We start from the raw sequence: 20,632 nt of genomic DNA, 5'->3' as shown, positions 1-20,632 counted from the left end.
ACATTTCATCAGATGTCTATCTGTTAAATTTCTTCCACTTCTTTTAGAAACCATACTTTCAGAAGTATCTGACTCTATCCTTTAGCTTACTTTATGATTTCTGACTGTGACTTCTGCAGCATAATTGTATATAAGCTATATAGTAATCTGTTCTGGTTTTGCAAGGACATGTGATTCCCTTCCTTGATTATGTGTCCCTGTTTTAGGGGGAAAAAAAATCATCTCATCCATTAAGATATTTCTGTTCCCATGTTAAAAGTGGATATTGTCATGTGGTTGACAAAAGGAGAAACCCATAATGTCAGTAAAAGTATCATTGTCACATTTTAATGAAAAATATCGGAAATATGTGTTGTGAACACAGTGAACTGTGACTAAATAATTTCTACATGTATTTAAAACTGTAAGGTGTATTTTTCAGAATTCTGTCACAGTGCAAGAAAGACAAAGGTTAACATATAGGGAAAAAAGAATCCCTGGTTAAGTTCCAAAAATAAAGTAATTTTAAATACCTTTCATTATGAAATCCTTTGTTTTTACTTCATGGGATTGAATTCAGACTTGAAAGAGGCCATGTTTAAAGCAGGATTTCTCTTTCCTGTTCAGTGTTTGACAGGCTTTTGATCTAGATATTTTTTCTAAGGGCTTTTGTTGTTTATGTAGACATAATCGATGAGTCTTTTCAGCTAGACTGCACACATGATCATTTAGAAAAACAGAGGGACAATTCTTGGCACTTTTTGGGGATTTGTGTTTATATAACATATGCTCTGGGCAAAGAAAAATCAAGCTTTAAGTTTTTATCTTTTCAAGTTCCAGTTTCTCCAAAGTCAGAAAAAGTTAACTTATAGTTCACATGAAAAGCATTTTTCTTAGGGTTGAATAATTTGGCATGTTTATATGATGCCTTTTCAGAGTAGATAACTTGTGTGCATAATAGAATCCAAAAGTTCAAATAGCTAGTTATTTACAGCATATTCACTTATACTTGTTGCTAGCAGCTAGAATGGAAAATGGTTTTCCCATAGGCAAGAAAACTTGGACATCAAATTGGCAAGGAGTTAGAAAGGCACTGCTTTATAAGAATTGTTACTGTCTGGCACAGTTCTATAACTTTGAATTAAGTTACTGTAACTAGCCTAACTGATTTTTACTATTGATGTGTTAATTTAATAAATAAAATATATTTTTTTTTTATGTTAACACTTTTATTAGATTACTAGCTTGTAAAGATTATTTCATTTGAAAGAAAAAGAAGGGAAAGAGGCAAGAACTTGTTCAGAGTCTTAATGTTCTTGCTGAAAATGCTAGTGGTGTATATGATTGAGGCTGTTCAGTGTTTACCTTACCAGCCTAATCAGTAGGCTAAATAATAATCAAATTCACTAAACTACACAAATTAATGAAAGGATGACAGTCTTTTTTCTGATGGATTTCAGAGTCATTCTTAAAATGATCAGTCTACTTAACAGAAGATCAAACTACCTGTCCTGTCCTCTCTGTGTAGACTTAGTGGATATTTGCCACAATACTTTATCCAATGCATCTGATTTCTGAGGGTTTCTGTGCCTGAAAACCTCCAAGGCAATCCTCTCCATTGTCCCATGTTTTCTGTCTTGTTTTGGGATACACATGCTGCAAATCGTCAGTCACAAAGTATATAATGTGGTTATTTCGTTTTCACAAATGTTAATTTTTTTAATTTTTTTTTTTTTTCTGAAATTCTTCATACCCACGGTGTCTAAAAAGTTGAGGGGGGCAAAGCTACTTCAAAAACAGGAATTGAAGAAAAATTGTCAGAAAATAGAAAACTTATTGATATTGAAGTATATTGTTTTGTTTGTTGCATATTTCTAACTATTTCTTTAAGGTTTTCCATGAGCAATATAAAAGATAAGAGTGAAATTTAGTAAAACAATGGTCCATTTCCAATGAAAATTTATTCAGACCAAACTGTAGGAATGCAGAGTACTATTTGCAAATCTGCAATATAGGGTATATGTTAACTGAAGATTTCTGTCCTTGAATTACTCCCCACAAGTTATCACAATTGCAAAGGAAATTTCCTTTTTTTATGTATGTAGTTGTGGATAGATAGGGACACAAAACCATCAGAGATCACATGCTCTGTGATCACTACTTTTCAGAAATCACTACTTTTCCTGAGGAAAATGTACCTGACACACAGAACGATGGGGAAATACTGAGGGTGCTAGTCATCATAAAATTTGTAGAGGAATTTCATTAGCAGTTAGTAATCCTTTGACCATGTCTCCACTTGGTAGGATAGCCAGCTCATGTTGAAAGAATTGTGTGTGCATGAAACACAAATGAGTCTTAGTCCCCAGTTTTTAACTGTGGTAAACTTTGCAGCGAAAAGCAATCTTTGGATGTTTGCTGTTGGGACTCCAGCTAGGCTGTACATTCTTGTCAGCCTGATAAGGCAAGAAACTTATGACAGGAGGCAGCAACCATCACTCCCTTGGAAAAAATAAGCCTGGTTCGGGAACTGGGAAGAGGCAATACATTGGAATGACAGCTTTTCCACAGAAATTCTATAAATTGTACAAATGTCCCAGACTTCAAAACTGAGCAAGTCATCTGATACCCTGTTCAGAAGCCAAACTAATGTCATTAGTTTTAGACTGTAGAAAAAGCATTATGGCGCAGGAAACTTAAGCGCTGTAATGTGTTGTTTGTAGAAGAAATAAAAACATTATTTTCTGATGTTTAGCAAGGTCATCTAAAAACATCAGGAGTAATTCCAGCAGGGTTGTAAGTTTGGGAGTACAAGGTAACCATTCAAACTTTGGTTCCTTCTAGTCTTACTTGGCAAAATTCTGAAGTTCTGCTCTTGTTAGTGAATGCCAGCTCCAGGTTTCATTCTGCTGGACCCAAGAATACAGTCTTCTCCAGACCCAAACTTTAGCTGTATCCTCATGATCTTGTAGAATAAAGATGCTAAAGTTGTTCTTTTGGGTGAATTGTCTGAAACATCTACCTGTTTTGCCAGGAAGACTATTCAGGAATCTAGTTTCCAAACCATTAGTAAATGAACGTATAAATCACAAAGTCTGTTGTATTTATCGCTATAGCTGCAACCAGATAGTTGGCTGTGACTTGTTCTTTTAGGTCAAGCAGCAAAAGGCTGTATCTCATCTAATGATGGATTGTGGATGAGACTAAAGCATCAGACTGAGTCTTGGATGTCTGGGTTCAGTTCCTGGCTCCAAAAGTACTGTAGATGATTGTGAAATGAATGCTGCTAGGGTAATCTTAATTCTGGCATTTTCTAACCCAGAATGATTGATTTTGCAGATTCCATTTCTGTTAAATGTTGCTTTTATAATTTGATTAGTATAAGGGAGAACATAGCATGACTTCATAATTTTTATAAAAACACTTTGAAAAAATATGACTAAAACATCACTATGAATATATACAAATAAATTTTTATTTTTGAAAAATGCACAGAACATTAAGGGGTTGGATATCAGTAGATTTATGTGGTGACATTCACTTTAGATAGTACCATCAAACTGTAGTGATTACAAAGATTTAAAAATATTTTTTTCATTTTAGAAGAAAATATTGGATTGGTATAAAGCACAAGCAACATAAAATCACTAGAAAAAAAAACATGCAGGTTTTCACGCTAAAACAAATTAATTCCATGAAAGTTTACATTTTTATGCTTGTATTCTTTTTGTTGGATTATTGAAAGAGCTTTTAAAACTTGTTCTTTGAGTGCTGAAACTATTTTTTAATCTCACACTGACATCTTAATGCTAATAAATAGTTTAGCGTCAGCATGGTATAAACTTGTCCCTACCTCAGATGTCAGCACCTCCATTGGTGTGCATTGTTACATAATAATCCTAATTCATATTGTGTTGCACTTGCAGCACTAAACAGGCTTCACTAAATTAGCCTCACCTTGCCTCAAAGTCCATGAAAGGACCTTTAGACTAGAGCTGGCAGTGGTTTGTGCCTTTGGCACAGGACCACATTTAATCATTTCTGTAAGCATCGATACCATGATTGCAGATGGCACTGGTAGGGTAGAGTAAAAAAGGTGTTTTGGCATCACCGGAGAACAGATCAATGCATGCGTGTCACAATAACATGATACAAGTCATCCACCCCAAAATATTCTGAATAAATGCAGCGCTCTACTGAAATTACCAAAAACCTTGTGTATGGTTGGGAAGAAAAATGAATTCACATTTTAAATCTCTTCTCCAGTAAAATCCAAAATGTGTTAAAATAACATTACTTTTACCACATAGTTCTTGGAACAGAGAAGGAAAAATAAGAGTCCTTAGCTTCTTCATTGACTCTAATCCCTATGGCATCACATATTCTCCAGCACTGCAGAGTCCAGGCTCACAGCTCACATCCTGCCTTTGAAATCAGGCTAGAAATCTCTTGCAGTATCTTTACTGTACCTAATAACATATATTTAGTCCTAGATATGTTAGCTGTGTGTCTTTTTATTGCCTGGTCCTGACCTGACTGAGATCTTTGAGCAGTGTAGGATTTTACAATTGGGAGCAAGTAACGTGGAGTGAGGAGCTCAAATCTGCACACCAAATACAAGGTATTTTACTTCTGTGAATGTGACATATGGCAACATTATAGTGAGGAGTTGCTGAACGTATATAACTAAGTATGGTGGAGTGATTTTCTTTTTTACATCTCTCAAAGGGTGGCGAATAACCTGTCTTCCTGCTAGACTGCTGCCTGAGATGGATTAAAAGAGGACACGATTAGGAGAACGTGCTGAGAGTTCACATCTTGAAACAGATAGGGTAGATGGAACATGTGCTGATGTTTTTTGTTGTTATTCTTAATTAATGTAGTTATTAATTTGTAAAATCTTTCTCCTTTTATAGAGTCTGTTGTTGTTAAGGTTATTTTTTTTTTTTAACTTTCAACAAAGATCAACTTTCAGTAGTCACATATTCACTAAGAGTTTAAACTGTGGTTCTATGAATCTTGGTCGTAATCTATGGGGCTAGCACATAATTTGAGCTTTCCTGTGGTGTGGAAGTGTAAAGTGATTATGAAGTGCAATTGATTGGGATCAATATAAATATTTATGTGTTTAACTTATCATAGGTGCCGAAAAAACTGGAACAACGTAATTAAGAAAATGTCCAGCATATTAGATGGTCTGTACCCAGTTTTCTTCAAGAAACTGGGGTCTGAATGAAGTGTTTCAGTGTTCTTTTTCATGTATATATGAAAATCTTAGAAAATGGGGGAGAATGTGTACTCATGCTTATAACCTTCTATAAATTTGTCATAACAAATACAGAAAGATGCAGGATTCTTGCTAGGATTCCCAGAGAAATCCTGCTTTCTTCTCTTGCAAACTTTCTTAGCATTAATGTACACACTAATAAACCAAATGTACTTGGATCTTTGTTCAGTGTAAATAGAAATTCTCAAAACTATAGCAACATAGCTCTAATGACTCATTGAAAAGGCATTGTATCTGTCAAAAAAAACCCACAAACCCAACAGACCCCAACATTGGCTCCGCTTGAAAGTTACTGGAAAACACATTCATAGCTAATTATAAACAAATACTAGTTAACACTTTCAATAAAGAGAGGAAAAAAGCAAAAAGATTTAGGGCATAGACAAGCAGATGAAAGGATTTTTGTTGCCTTCCATCTGAGGTTACTCAGATGCATTCCTGTATTCAATTACCTGAGAAGATGTGATATTCCCTTAAGAGAGCAAGAGATCAGAAGGGATGGCAGTTTTGTGCATCTTCTTACTCATAGCCCTTTGAAACTGCTTCAGCAGAAACAGCTTAAATTGCAACAGGGTTTGGGGCCAGACGGTGACTACAGAACAGTAATCGCTGGGTCAAGATCATACCACAAAACAACAACAAAATGTTCTGGTGGAGTAAAAGCTCTAACAGGGAGTCCAAATGCTGTTTGAACAAAGTCAACTTGGAATGATTTCTGAATCAGAACCAAGGTATTGACTTGTTTTGTGACTATGCTTATCTAGTACATTTGCACATAAAGATACTGATAATTCTTATTAACTCATAGCTTTGAGTCTATTTTTCTTATGAAATTCCCTGTATTATTGCATATTCAGTTTTAAGCCTAAGTTTAAAACTTTTAATCATGTTTTTTTTTTTTTTTTAAGACACTAAGCACAAGCCCTTGTCATCATTTAAAAATTATTATCATTAATTATACAGACCCAGTTTAAAACAGTTGTCGTAAGTCTTTGACCTCCTAGTTAGTCTTAGGTCAAATATTTCTTAAGGCTTTTAAATCCTCTGGAAGACATGATAAAGAGGGAAATGTTGCACTTTCAAACAAAAAATTGCAACAACTGATAATATAGACAATAGACATCATACGCAATATTTGTCTGTACAGAAAATTGTCAGTGCATTCAGAAAATAAGGTACATTCATGTAAATAAAAAAATCAGATCTAATGCAGAAGGTATAATGGTTAAATTTGGAGGAGACTAATATGGAAAGTTTATTGGACTGAAAATGAGAAAGTACTTGGCAGTTTTCTTAGTTCATAGAGTGGCTTGATTCCTGCAGTGATTTTAGCATAATAGATCTGAAATGTCACTTGCCATTGAGGTCAGAGGGGACAATTTGTCATCTGAAAATAGTTTTTGGTCATTTAATTTAGTTCTCTAGGCCTCTTAAAGAATGAAGAAGAAGAAAAAAAAAAAAGGACTGAAGGACTGTGTGCAGAAAAGTGAATTATATTGTTATATTGTTTTGCCAAAGAACATTTTTTTCTAGAATGTGCCTGTATACTTACATTCCGTTTTGTGAGATGCTTCAGATTTTCATAAATGCATAGATCACTTTATTATGGCTATTCATATATGTGCCTCTGCAAAAGTTTAAATGCAATCTTTGCAGGACTCCAATCTAAAAGAATTGGAAGAGCAAACACATGAAACAATGGCATGTATCATTCTGGAATGTGGGTATATGCTGATAAGGACAGAGCTTTTGTGAATTAAATTAATTAGGCTTCGTTTGTGAGGCCTTCTTGGAAAGCTCATTTTGAATGGCATGAAATCAGATTTTGTGCCCCAATTATAAAACATCAAACAGTAAAGTTAAGCAAATACAAAAAGTGATAATGTAGAAATTAGAACATCTGATGTAAGTAAATTTTGAAGAGATACGTATACCTTGTAGTTAAAAGAATTGATTGAAGAGTCTTGGATATAGTACAGTCCTACTTGGTAAGCAATGACGTAGGGAGGAAGGAATGTACTTGAATTTTTACCAAATATATCAAGTATTTAGGAAATATAGACCTTGCTCTAAAGGGAGACTATCTTTAAATAATCTAAAGGTATTTTAATGGAAAATGCAGGCAAAGAGTGGAACATCATCCAAAAGAAGGCATTAAAGATGTTTTTGAAAGGAAAAAGTGAAAAGATAATTAATCCAGTATAAGTTGTAAATAGTAGATAAGGCAGCTTTGCTCTATGAGGGGTTACTTTCACTCTAAAATGTTGTTTTTTTGATATGGCAATGTTTTTTAGTATGACCTGAGGTTATTTTTCAACTATTTCCTTTTACATAGATTTTATAAAATATATATGCCTTCAGGATTATGACAGCTGCATAAAAAACCCTACAACATATTCAGTGTACGCAGGCAGCGGTATAAAACTAAGTTTTACCCCTGCTTCCTGCTGCATAATACGAAATATAGGGACTAGAATTTCCTGGTATGATATAGTCTTTAATAGATTTGGAACAGTGTATTTGGAGGTGGTTTAGTAAGCTAGTGTCAAGGATCAAGAAAACCAGCTTTAGCAGGGATTGGAGAAAAGATGATGAGTCAGTAAGATATGGAATATTTTATTTTGGGAAAGATAACAGACCCAAGAGTGGAAGCTCCTACACTTGCCAGAAAAGCCTGCAAGCAGTCGCTGCAATGGTGAGCTGATGGATTCTGAATATATATGAAAGCAGATGTGGCTGCTGGATGACTTCTTTTAATGTTTTTCAAAGAAAGACTTCCTGATGTAATCTTGCTTCTTGAAGATAGAGAGAAATTTTAGTGGCAGAATGGAGTGCTCAGATGTGTTCAGCTGCCACGGTATCACTGGCAATGAACAATTTTCCTATCAGTCGTTGCCATGGTAGGATCACTGTGGAGCAGGTAGAAAGTTTCTCCTTTTTACTTCACCTGTCAGAGGAATTCTCTTTTGTGAAAGGAAATATGCTTTTTCCCCAAGATTGCTCTCCAGAGGTGGACAGCTTTCAGCTGGTACTTAGCACTTAACTGATGCAGGCTGCCAAGAAAGAAGAATGCCAAACCGGTGCCTTTCAGGCACTCTCTTTACAGTCATGAGGAGCTTCTTTGGAGGAAGAAGTGACTGTAAAGATGCATTATATTGAATGAAATGATAGAGTCTAATACACTCCGAGACACTTCAACTGAATCTGTCATAACTTTGAATTATTTTTTTTTTGTCCTCTACTCAAACAGGAAAAATGATTTGAAAGCATTTTACCAGTGGGGTGATTAGCACAGAACAGAATACCAATAAGAGCTAATATCAGGTGATTATATTAGTGACCAGTTCCAGAAGTTATAGGAATCTCCAGCTGCTTCAACATTGTATGCAGTCTATAGTGAGGCTTTTGTATTTTTGACAACAGGAGACCTTCTTCCCTTGCTGCTTAGATCTCACTGCATGTATTTGACTAGCCATCATCCACAGCTTTCAGGTGTTCACTGTATGCTAGTGCAAAAAGTCATCTGATTATTTTCTTTGGACAGGAACAGATCTCTCAGTGTACCACAGTCACAGTATCACAGTATGTTTGGGATTGGAAGGGACCTCAGAAAATCATCTAGTCCAATCCCCCTGCCAGAGCAGGAACGCCTAGGTGAGGTCACACAGGAACATGTCCAGGTGGGTTTTGAATGTCTCCAGGGAAGGAGACTCCACAAACCCCCTGGGCAGCCTGTTCAGTGCTCCGTCACCCTCACTGAGAAGTTTCTTCTCAAATTTAAGTGGAACCTCTTGTGTTCCAGCTTGATCCCATTATCCCTTGTCCTATCATTGTTTGCCATCCAGAAGAGCCTGGCTCCATCCTCATGGCACTCACCTTTTATATACTTATAGACATTAATAAGGTCCCCCCTTAGCCTCCTCTTCTCCAAACTAAAGAGACCCAGCTCCCTCAGCCTTTCTTCATAAGGGAGATGCTCCACTCCCTTAATCATCTTTGTTGTCCTACGCTGGACCCTCTCCAGCAGTTCCCTGTCCTTCTTGAACTGAGGGACCCAGAACTGGACACAATATTCCAGATGGGGTCTCACCAGGGCAGAGTAGTGGGGAAGGAGAACCTCTCTCGACCTACTAACCACCCCCTTCTAACACACTTCCATATTTTCTTCTCTTTCACTGGTGCCACCTGTTGGCTTGTTTTCATACTGTTCTTTAACTTTTTATGTCTAGAAAAATGAGAAAGCAAATGGATTGTAAGTCAGATTTACATGTGAATGATACCGTTTTAATAACATGCACAAGGGTTAGAAGTGTCATCACGTATTTGAAGCAGGCTACAAGGGAATTCTGTTTTAGAGAAAATTCTTTCCTTGCAAGACTCTGTTTAATGCCAAGAGGCAACCTGATGCAGGATGCAATTTCTCTCTGGGAGCATAGTAGCTGCCTTCATATATATGTACTTACTACTTTTGAAAAAAATGCACCTGCATCACTCAGGGATTCTCAAGATTCTTTTCATTGTGTAATACCCATTCTCTACTAAATTATTAAAAGCACAGATACACAAAGTACTTTTTTCTTTTCTTTCTTCCTCTCTGGACCATAGTAAATTTCCTTTTTAATTGAAACAAAACTTGTTCCAGAATGGGGACATTCTGATGTGCTTTGATATGGCTAGTATAATATGTAGTGCTAGCACTCTTTCTAAAAGTAAATTGTGGAGTATTTGCTCCATTGTGGGTTGATAAATAATTGTTGTAAGCATGTGCAGAACAGATGAAATAAGGAAGAAAAAACCCAAAAGTAGGCAGCTCAGATGATGGTATATGCCATCAATGCTGGAAATTACAAAAAGAGGTGTATCTTACAAATATGATGCATGTATTAGAAGACTGTCCTGAGATGGAACATTACAGTCTCCATTTCCAAGTGTTCTTTAACACAGATGAGTCCAAGTTACATTTTTTGGTAACAGAATTATTTATTTTAAAAGTTGTATATGCAGATACTTGGTGGAAGTGTTAATGCCAAATTAGATATTGGATCTGCTTTCATCCAAGGACTTTGTGTGAAGTTTCTTCTCTTGCACCATAAGGATTTACAAGTCATACCTTCACTTTTGGGATTGAAGTATGGAGAGAAAAAGAAATATTAATAAAATTCTGTCAAAGCTGCCAGGTTTCACCTGGTTTCATATCCAAAACAAGACAAGGATTTCAAGAAAAACTGTAAATCAGCCCAGATTCACTCAACACTGGGCCCAGGTTCCCTCAAAGGGGTTGTGAGCCCTCACAAACCTTTTGAAGAATCTGGGCTGAGTTTCAAGTAAGTATTGAAACCTGTAATCAGGCGGGCTTCACGTGCTCTTGAATTTCCTTGAGAACACTTACCCAGCTTTCTCTCAAGTTTTCTGTGGTTTGCTAGGATTTTTTTCACTTTCAGCAAAACAATGATGGAGCCTGAGTCTTCAAGTAATTATTACTAAATACAATGTTTGCTGCTGAAAACATCCAGGCACTGCTCACCCTGCTCAGCAGACTATATTGCTACTAATAAAAAGCATTTGTAGCATTAGACATAGCTCTGATCTTTGTTTTGACTTGGGAAAGAATAAGGAAACTTCATTTGTGTACCTTTGCTACAGATTTCATGTATCTATTTTAGTGTTACAGTATGTTTGTACAAAGTCCTGCTGATTGAAACTTATTATTGTATTGTTCTCTAATAATTCCATCACCTTTCTCATTTTTGCCAAATTTAAATTCAGGGTTTCTTTTTTCAAAGGTGATGTATCTATAACGTAGAAAAATTATTTTAATGAATTATTATTGTAAAGCTATGTAGGGAAACTTGAATGAAAAAGAGCTTAAAGTTTTATTCTTCTTTTTTTTAGATTTCTATATGAGTTCTGTACTATTGACACTTTTTCCAGGACAGTTCAGAGCCTCTTCATGTCCCAAAACCCACTGACTCTCAGGAATCCTAGAATTCTTCTAGCAAATTAGCGGGCCAGTACTCCAGCAGACTGAAAAGGGGAATCAAGTTCCAAACTAAAAGGCTTTAGCCAAAAAAGTGTGCAGATCTTAAATGGGATTTAAGTTATGCTACCTGAGTGACTGTATAATCTCATCTAAGTAAGCACACATGCGCAGAGCAGATTGTTCTATCACACTGGTGCAAATATGCACGTTCTTGTAGATTTTGTGTGTTAGAATACCCATCTAAGTGAAATGGGTACAAAATAAAATGAGAGAACACATGGAAAATAGATTATTTTTTTTTGTTCACCAATGTGTTGCAATAACAGTTTTATATTTCTAATTTCCTTCACATGACCATCAAATGATGATTTCTTTCATATAAAAATCAAGTTTTCAATAGGGGTCTGCTATGATTCTAGTACTTCACTGATTGATGTGTGTGTAGGGAGATGGGATTCCTAACTATCAAGCAACTTTTAGACAAGCTGCAAAGCAGAATCCTTCCTGCTCTTCACTCAGCTTTTCCTCCTCTTGGTAAACTAGTTCTCGTATTTGTTAGGTTTTCAGAATCATTCTTTAAGGTGTGTTTTTAAGTGACTTTCATGACTTGGTTGTTGTTTATATTACTGCAAGAGGGTATTTTTTTATTTTCAAAACTTGCTTAGAGGTTTTGTTGTGGTTGCAGTTTTAGTTTTGTTTGGTTTGGGTTTTTTTTATGTTTGGTTTTGATTTTGGTGTGTTTGTTTTATTGGTTTGGGGTATTTGAGTTTTGCTTATTTGTTTGTTTTTAATAGAGATAACAAATTTCATGTAGCTTTGTGTGCTGGAGTTTTTTGTTTGTTTGGGTTTTTTTCTTTCAGAATTGATGTACATGAGGATATCCTCAGGTGATTTCTATACATTTTATATATGACATTTTTTCAATGAACATTATCCTGAAGCAACATATTTATCTTTCACCTTATAGCTAATTCTTTGATTGTGTTTTTACAGCTAAAATAGACCAGGAAAATGAAGAGAAGTCACTGACAGAAGCACATAAAAGGTAAGAAATAACAATGCAGCAAAACCTTTCTATGAAAAATATGTTTTGGTAGAAGTTGCTCCAGTAGCCAGCATTATCTATTTGTTGTCAATTTTAATTTGACAATTAGGAAAAAAAAAAAAATGAAGGCGTATACACACAAAGCCTACCTTTAGAGAAATATTGCACATGACTTCTGTTTTTTAGAAAATACATGTACCATGTAAAAATAAATTCAGAATATACCATTTGAACTGAGAGAAAACTGTTCATATTACATCAGAATCATGGTGATTTGACAGATAAGCAGCATGCCTCAGACAACTATTATTCATTAGGTACCACTTCCTGTGCTTATAACATGTCTGCTTTAAAATAAAGAATGGAAATCTGATTTTTAATATACTAATGATATGTATAATTAAATGTGACTTCCTTTGTAAAATTGCTAATAGATGTTTAAATAGGGGTTTTTTTGTGGCAAAAAGGAAAAAACCTCATTACATTTCATTACAGATGTGTGCAATTGAGAGAGTTTTCAAAATTGGGAACCTCACTGCATTGCACAACTTGTGGTTTCTTCTGATTTTTTTTTTGGCAGTGTTCTCCAGAAGCAGTGTCTAAATGCGACAGATTTCTATCTCTCCCAGAAAAAAATCAAAATGTGACACCCACCATTTATAGTCCAGACTTAGTGAGACTGACAGTCTGCGTTTCTTTTCCTTTTGCTAAAAATAGCATCTTCTTTTTGTAACAGCTACAACTGCCACTGGATATAAGCTAATGACTACATTCATTATATATTCCCAGAGCCAGGAAGCCTTTCAATAGGATTCCAGTAAAATATTACTACTATAAAAGTTTCTAGTTCTTACTATGGTTTGTTAGCCATTCTGTGGCACTGGTGCCCAAATGCACTACCTGCTGTGATGCCACAGTGCAGTTGACGTCTTTCCTGGTACAGCACCATGTCTTCTGTCTATTCCCTTGGGCTGGGTACTAAAGACAGTGGATGTTCCTCTATCACAGGAAGGTCCATTCTCACTTGTAAGGGCATGGTAGGTCCTTGAGTGGCAAAGCAGTGATGCAGGATCATGGTGGAAAAAATGAAACAGAGTGAGAATTGCTTTGACTTAGTATTGTACCTACTGCTTAAGTAAATGAAAGGCATTTCTGATGTTTCTTAGGTTTGTTTAACTGCTGAGTTACATAATACTTATCTTTAAAAATCTCTTTCACAATAAAACCTTGAGAGAAGAAACTGCTGTTAAGATGAAAGATTTTTATGATCTTTGACCACTGTTTTAAGGAAACTCTTTCTCCTGTGGAAAATGGGTTAGACTACATGTCCAAAGCTGACAGATATCTAATGGGAAGGGGACTCTGCAATCTGTTCAGAAATCTTGTGACTTGTCACTGTGTTCTGGTGCCTAATTGACTCTCCATTCTTTCCCCCCACCCCACCCTCTGACTGCACCAGAAACATCATATCAAAAACTTCCTATTGGATATATCTAGTATCCACAATGTGGAGGAAGAAAGCAAACTGCTCCCTGGATTCTCATTCAACTTGGGCTGCTACTTCTGACTTGTTCCAATTCTTCCTTCTTCTCCTTTACGTAGTTGCTTGTCAAAGAAGAAATTTGAGCTTCATTGTTCCTCTTTACTGTGGATATCTAGCAAGGATAACATCACATGTAAAACCTTCTGTAGAACACATGAGGAATTATGCTAGGACAACATTAGGGCAAAGTTATTTTTTACTATTATGTAGGCTACATTTCTCTTTCTTCCTTTTGCCTTCCCACTGAAATTCTTTCTCAGATAAGTGGTATTTGTTAAAGTATTGAAGACAGCTTCATGGTATAGCTTTTAGTATTATGAGTATTTATTTCACAAAGATCTTTAGTAGGGCTTAGAAATAAAATGCTTGGTTTCTTTTTTGGCAGGGGGTGGGTGAAAAAGGACATGAGAGCTTAAAAAGCTAAATAAAAGATTAGTTACATTTGGCTAATCATAGGTACAACAGCAATGCTTAGGATGACTAGACAAGCAAGCAGCGCAAGGAGAAGTGATGGATTAGATGAAGCAAAATTAATGTGATTAATGTGCTTGGATTTTCTTTTTTGAAGCAGATAACTTTAGCCCAAGTTATAAAGCTGATATCTCCATAAAAATACAAAAGTCTGGAAAAAAAAAAAAAAGCTCTTGCAGCAATAACAACAAAAATGTTTCTAAAATGAATAATGATTTGGGGAAAATGCAGCAATGTGTATTTTAGAAAAGCTCAATTGTGCAATAGATGAGCTGAAATGGAAAGTTAATCTTCCACACAAAATAAAGACAAAGAAAGTGGAATGTCTGCTCCAGGAACTCCATACAGTGTATAGCTGTTCATTTGTCACAAGTGAGAAAATGTTTAATCGCTTTTGAAATGATGTATTCCCTCTTTATTTATCGTGTTTAGTGACTTTAAGAGTGTCAGTATGTAAAGTGTTTATCCAAGGAATGGATTTCTGGCACATGGATAAAATGAAAAGTGAAATGTTTAGCTCGCAACAGGCATATGTTCCAAGATCTTTCTGAGTAAGTATCCTGAGATGAGAAGAAAGCACACAGGTCTGTGTTTATCTAGCTTACGCAGGCAGACAAGGAAGGCTCCAGCCTGGTATTAACACTGAAGTGACATGGAATGTCTTCACCAAACCCCAAACAATTACATCATTCCCTTAACAATATTGATAAAGTGTAATAAAAAAGAACCTGGCACTTTCCAATTAGATCCTCATTGCTAAATACTTGAGAAACTGTGAAATACTTGACAAGTTAAAGTAAAAACCACTGTTTAAGGGGGGGAGGAGAAAGAAGTAAAAGAGGAGAAAGAGAGGAGTAGGAGGGAAAGAGATGCTTCTATATTTTAAGATTACACAATTTGGCACTTTTTAAATTTTAGATTATGTCCTTTGTCCCAAGATGCATGGCTATATGTTCAATTCACACAGTCGTATATAATATTTACATTTTGTAATTAAAATTTATCACCTTTCAAAATTGGGAAGTACATTTTTCATGGAGCAAAAAATACATTCTCTGTTTTCTGTATTTTCATCTCCCTAGTTTAATATATCTGTAATCTTTCATTATGTGACTTTAAAAACATGAAGAAAAAATCAGAAGCACTATTGTTTCCAGGTATACTTAATAAAATTTTAGAACGAGCTAGAGTTTGATCACACTATCCACAGCAAGTAAGAACCAAGATTGCATCAAAGTTATTGTCAAAAGCAATATGATCGCTGATGTCTTGTTTACCATGCTAGGATAAAAGGCAATTGCAACAGCAGCAATAAGACCTTGCTGATTTATAATCAGAAAACAGCTAGTTACTCCTCTTCTCTTGCCCTACACTCCTGAAGAAGCAACAACTGTACAACCTGACTACAATTACCAGAAATAGCATTTGGTGAAGCAGAAGGTCCTAATTCTGTACCTTGGTACCTCAATTCAGCTTAATAGCTATGAAGGAACAGGATGTAGCTTTATTACTTTCTTGTAATACCTTACCCAGGATTAAGTTCTGATCTCATTGGAGGGCTTCCAGATTAGGTTCCTTTTCTAGAAGAAAATAAATCCACACTGTAACACTGATCTTTCTTCCACTGAAATAGTTAAGATCTTTTTCTTCCCCTCTACCTGTAATGATTCATCACTTCTTGGAATAAGACCTTGGGAATCATTCACAAATCAAACTGGAGATGTTTGTTTTAGACCTGAGACACAGTCAGATGATTTTCAGTTCTTCCTGCTATCTCTCAGTCAAAGAATGAAGCATCAAATTCTAAATTCAGTGCAGTAGCACTGAAAATTGCTCAGTTTATGTTTAGTCATAGTGCAATCCTGTAAGTGGCAATGTATGCTGAGAATCTCTTAAGAAGGCTATAGATCCTTTGACTTCTGATATTTCAGATAGTTTAACCCTGCTTGAAGTGAAAACATAAGTCACTAAGACAACAGTCCCATATAATAGTGGCTTGATTTGGGGGGAAACTGTTCACTCATTTTTCCTGCTATGATGCCTGATGAGGGCTGGATAGACAGAAATGCTACTCACTTTCATGGCTTTGTGTACCTCACTGATTTTTCAAACCTGAGAATGTAATATGTTCTTTAGTAAGTCTCAATGGAATATGATAATATATATTTGTTTCATAAAAAGCCAAACATAGTACTTTCTGTCTTCTGACGTATCAACTCAGGAATTTAGGATGTGTGTGGCTGGGTATGGAACACTCATCTTCCTGTTTCAGGATATTTTAATTTGTTTTATTTTATAATTTGCTCCCATTACTTGCGTATTCTGGTGATTTTTAGGCTTTTAAGTGCTTCCTGAGTGCAGCCTCTGAGGCACCTCTTCTGTTTTCAGGACTTTTAATAATCCATTTAGTAATGTGTTGTTGCTTTCTTTGCTGTAGCAACAAGTTACATTAATTTTGAAGAGAAATGTTTACCTTTAAATTCCCTGCAAAAAACCACAACACTCTTCACAGACTTCCATTGACTTCACTAAACATGAAACTTGTGAGGAACAAAGCTTTACACCTGCTTACGAGCTGACAAGTTGATGACACTTAGAGGAATAGCAGACAGTATGGTACAATGGCACTGCTGAAAAGCAACACCTAGAAATGTAGCACATAAGTCTGGTAATCCTTTAAAACAGTAAATGTTCCTCCCACCTCGCTACCCTCCACACAATGGTTGGATTGTTTCCAAAAGTGAACTGTAAAGTTAAAGTGAAAATTGAGTTAATGATTGAAATAAAGTGGTGAAAAGCTCAGAATGGAGAGAGGTATGTAGTTAAAAACAAAACAAAGCAAAACAAAAACAAAATAAGACAAAAAAACAACACACCTTTAACTGAAAGACAAGAATATGTGGTTGGACTCTATCTTTCACTACTCTTTGGTCACTCATCCTTTGTTGGTTCCTTTGCTGTTAGGTCCTTCTTTCTGTGTGGGTCCCAGCATGCAGACTTGAATTGCTCATCATAATACATTCCAGACTGTAGGTATACATTAGTTGCATCAGCGAGAAGTAAATACTTGGTGAGCAAAGGAAATGTGTATAGAAGCAGCTCACAGACCGATAAACAGATTGGATCATTCTAGTTTAGTATCCTGTCTCTCACAAAATATCAGGGCCTGTAAATATGCAGTAATGGAAAATTAGCTGGCAGTTTAGTTATGTCAGAGGGTCTCTTCTGAAACATGGGTAATCGATCTTTCACTGAAATATGAAGTCTTTGTCCTTTTCTGAGAATATTTGCCAAATGGCTGCAAGTCCTTAACCACTTGCATGATTGATTTTTGTCTGTAAGAATCTTTTATTTTGAAGGTGTTGGGCTGCTTGCTTAAAAATTTGTGTTTTATTAGTTTTAAATTAGTTTGTGTTTAATGGCATTCACTTTTAGTATGAAAAAATGGTAATATAATTTGTAACAGATTGGGCTACAATTCAGAAATCTAATATTTTGCAACTTAAACTCACCTTTCTGCAATTTATTCTACAGTTTACATAGAAAACTTTTTCTTAGATTTTACAGTAAAAGATAAAGGATATTAGCTTAAGGTGCAAATACAGTTACACAACAAAGTAGACCTGATAGCAATACAGCTAGGTAACACCCTGCTAACATTATAATTGAAATAACTGGGGTCTGATCATACACAAAACTGATGCTAAAGCATTCAATGCAGGATTGAAAAAGAAATAAGAGAAGAATCACATAGCTTTTAAAATTAATGAAAAAAAAAAAAAAACTGAAATTAAAATCTTTAATTGTGGCACCTTGTTTTCACCTACAGTTTATGTCCAGCAGGTGATTTCACTGAGCAATCCTCAAAAATCCAAGATATTCCTCTTGAGCTGTTACAACTGAAGTAAAATGCTTGCATGCATGAGTGTAAGTGTGATTAGCTCCAGTGCCTCGCCATTGTGCATCAGTTTCTGATTATGTTCAGTGGGGTTTTTTTCATCATATTTTCTACCTGAGCTGTTTAGTTAGATTGTACCCTAAGACCTTCACAGTACAGTGGGTGCATTTGCAATGATTCTGACTTGAAAGTGGAAAACATTTCTGCTTTTTCTCTCTTATGTTGACTTGTCAGTACAGTTGTTGCTTTCTTCCTTGCTGTATTTTAAGATTTACTTTACGGATTATCATGTTATATCACTGTTGTTATGTGTATGCAAATAAAAAAGAAGAATGGAAGGGATGTGGCTTAATTAGGTCATAATTGCATTAACTCATCTGGGAACTATCGAGTGATAACTTATACAATATAGGTTATTCCTTTCATAACAATTTCCAGCTGATGAAAGACTGCCATCAGCCCTGCCACAGAACAGGCCTTGTCTCAGCCTACTGCTGAAACCCCACTGTGCTTCTCATATACAAACATTAAGGGACTAGGAAAAAAAGTTTTGCCTCTACTCTTCCTCAGCCTTGTTGCCTTGTGTCTTGTCATCCTTAAAAAAGCTAGATCCTGAAACAGCATTAGTGTGCAAGAACTCTTCTGCACTCTGTCTTAAATGAAGGCTTCTCATGGGAGAATTTCCACCCACTTCTTTTCTCAGCTGCTGCCTGAAAGACACTTCTACCTTAATCAGTATGTAGAGGAGGTAAAAGTTCCTTCTCCAATGGAAACAACTAGGGCAGCAGTCATCCCAGACCAGAAACACCACGAAGTCTTTGTGTAATCCTTGGAAGGGATGGGAGCAGCTCCTCCAGACATGTGTTCTTAGTCCAAAGCAGGATGGTTTATTTAGCTTTGCTTAGCTGTGTATTGATGCTTTGCATATCCAAAGTAATACAGTTATTTACTACAATCTCTCTATCAATTCCAATTTTGTTGTAATTGACTCTAAGAATATGAAAGCCCCCATGAACATTTTTGTGTTCTCCAAAGGCTGGATTTCTTCTGTTCACACTTGTGCTGGCTTTTGATGATTGTAGGGAATCCTGTGTTCATGCATGTTAAGGAGAGAGCTCTTGTTTGTTGAATTAAGTAAGAATGTTCTTCAGAGCAACCCCAAAAGGTTAAGATGAAACAGCATCACAAAACATTTAAAATGTTACGAGATTCTATAATACCCAAGTATTTCAAAGCAATTTTATTCTACGATTTTCAAAGAATAGAAGCTGAAACCTAAGTTTAACTTAGCACCAAAATAGAATGAGCACATGACAATACTCCCAAACAGACCTGGATATTCATTTCACTTGTTATTTTTAGAGTGTGTTTCTGTAAATGCACATGTATAAAATTTAATCTATGCTAGATTGTATTCTCAGACTGTGAGTTAATATTATACATACATGAAATCTGGCAAAGGATCTGTGTGCTTTCTGTCTAGATGTCTAAATAATCTGCTCTAGGTTTAGGGCAAATTACTTCTTATTTTTTTATATAACTCCAACCTTGACCGTGCATGAATTTCAGTTATAAAAGTGAGCCATACCATGGGAGCAGGCAGATTACAAGTCTGAGGTTGACATGGATAAACTGAGAAAATATAATAAAACTTTTAATGCAATATTTAGTACACAACAGTTACATTACATTCATATGTAATTATAACCCCTTTAAGTAATAATGATTGTTCAGAAGACCTCTGTTGAATTAGACAGTGTGGATGAGGTGTGTTAATAGAAACATATGGAGACAAGTTGGGCTTCAACATGAGGCATTTTGATGTTTCTTACAGCGCTGAGGCTGGCAGCTTGCATGTCAGATCACTGCTGTTGAAATTCATTCTACCACTGTATCCTGTGTCTACTGGCACCCTATTATTTCTTCAAATTCAACTGACTGAGTGTCATTTAATATGTTTGAAGCTCATACGTTAGTCTTTTTGAGAGAAAAAATAGTTTTCTCTTGGATATGTTACTGGGCCTGTCTTTCTCGTGCACACAATTACATGACATTGTTTTACACATGTTCATATTGTATTATATAGGCCCAGTTTAGCACAGAGCTATCCATGTGTCTACATAACAGTTTAGCTGGGATACATGGACATGACATCCACACTAACATAAAATTAAAAACATTAAAATCTGAGGAAGAGAACATACACATTTATGCTAAGCATGCAGATTACAGTGGATTGCAGCTAACACCAACACATCTAGGGAGTTGTAAATACCTCAAACCAAGTTTTTGAGAGAAAGTTTAAACCACTTTAAAATAGTCTTTTTAAAATGAAAAGAGAAAGCACATGCAAATTACAAATACATTAGAAAAGCCCCGCTAAAAAATCTTTGCTTTTTTCTCTGAGTAGCCTGTTACAATTGTCAGAG

At 35.7% G+C, this 20,632-nt stretch overlaps 1 protein-coding gene across 2 annotated transcripts in view; it reads left to right on the top strand.

The window, feature by feature from the left end:
• FMN2 (formin 2) overlaps nt 1–20,632 on the top strand; it is a 158,520-nt gene that overhangs the window by 112,382 nt on the left and 25,506 nt on the right. For both annotated transcript variants that reach the window (XR_011738305.1, XM_065835906.2), the window contains exon 15: nt 12,240–12,291. Coding sequence is in view for 1 of the 2 variants with exons in the window: in XM_065835906.2 (XP_065691978.2) it covers nt 12,240–12,291 (52 nt within the window). In the remaining variant the exon portion in view is untranslated. The remainder of the gene's footprint in view (nt 1–12,239; nt 12,292–20,632) is intronic.

Source organism: Patagioenas fasciata, chromosome 3 (assembly GCF_037038585.1).
Source record: "Patagioenas fasciata isolate bPatFas1 chromosome 3, bPatFas1.hap1, whole genome shotgun sequence".
Classification (NCBI taxonomy): domain Eukaryota; kingdom Metazoa; phylum Chordata; class Aves; order Columbiformes; family Columbidae; genus Patagioenas; species Patagioenas fasciata.
Note: the sequence above shows the minus strand (reverse complement) of the source record. Positions and strands in the feature narration are given on the sequence as shown.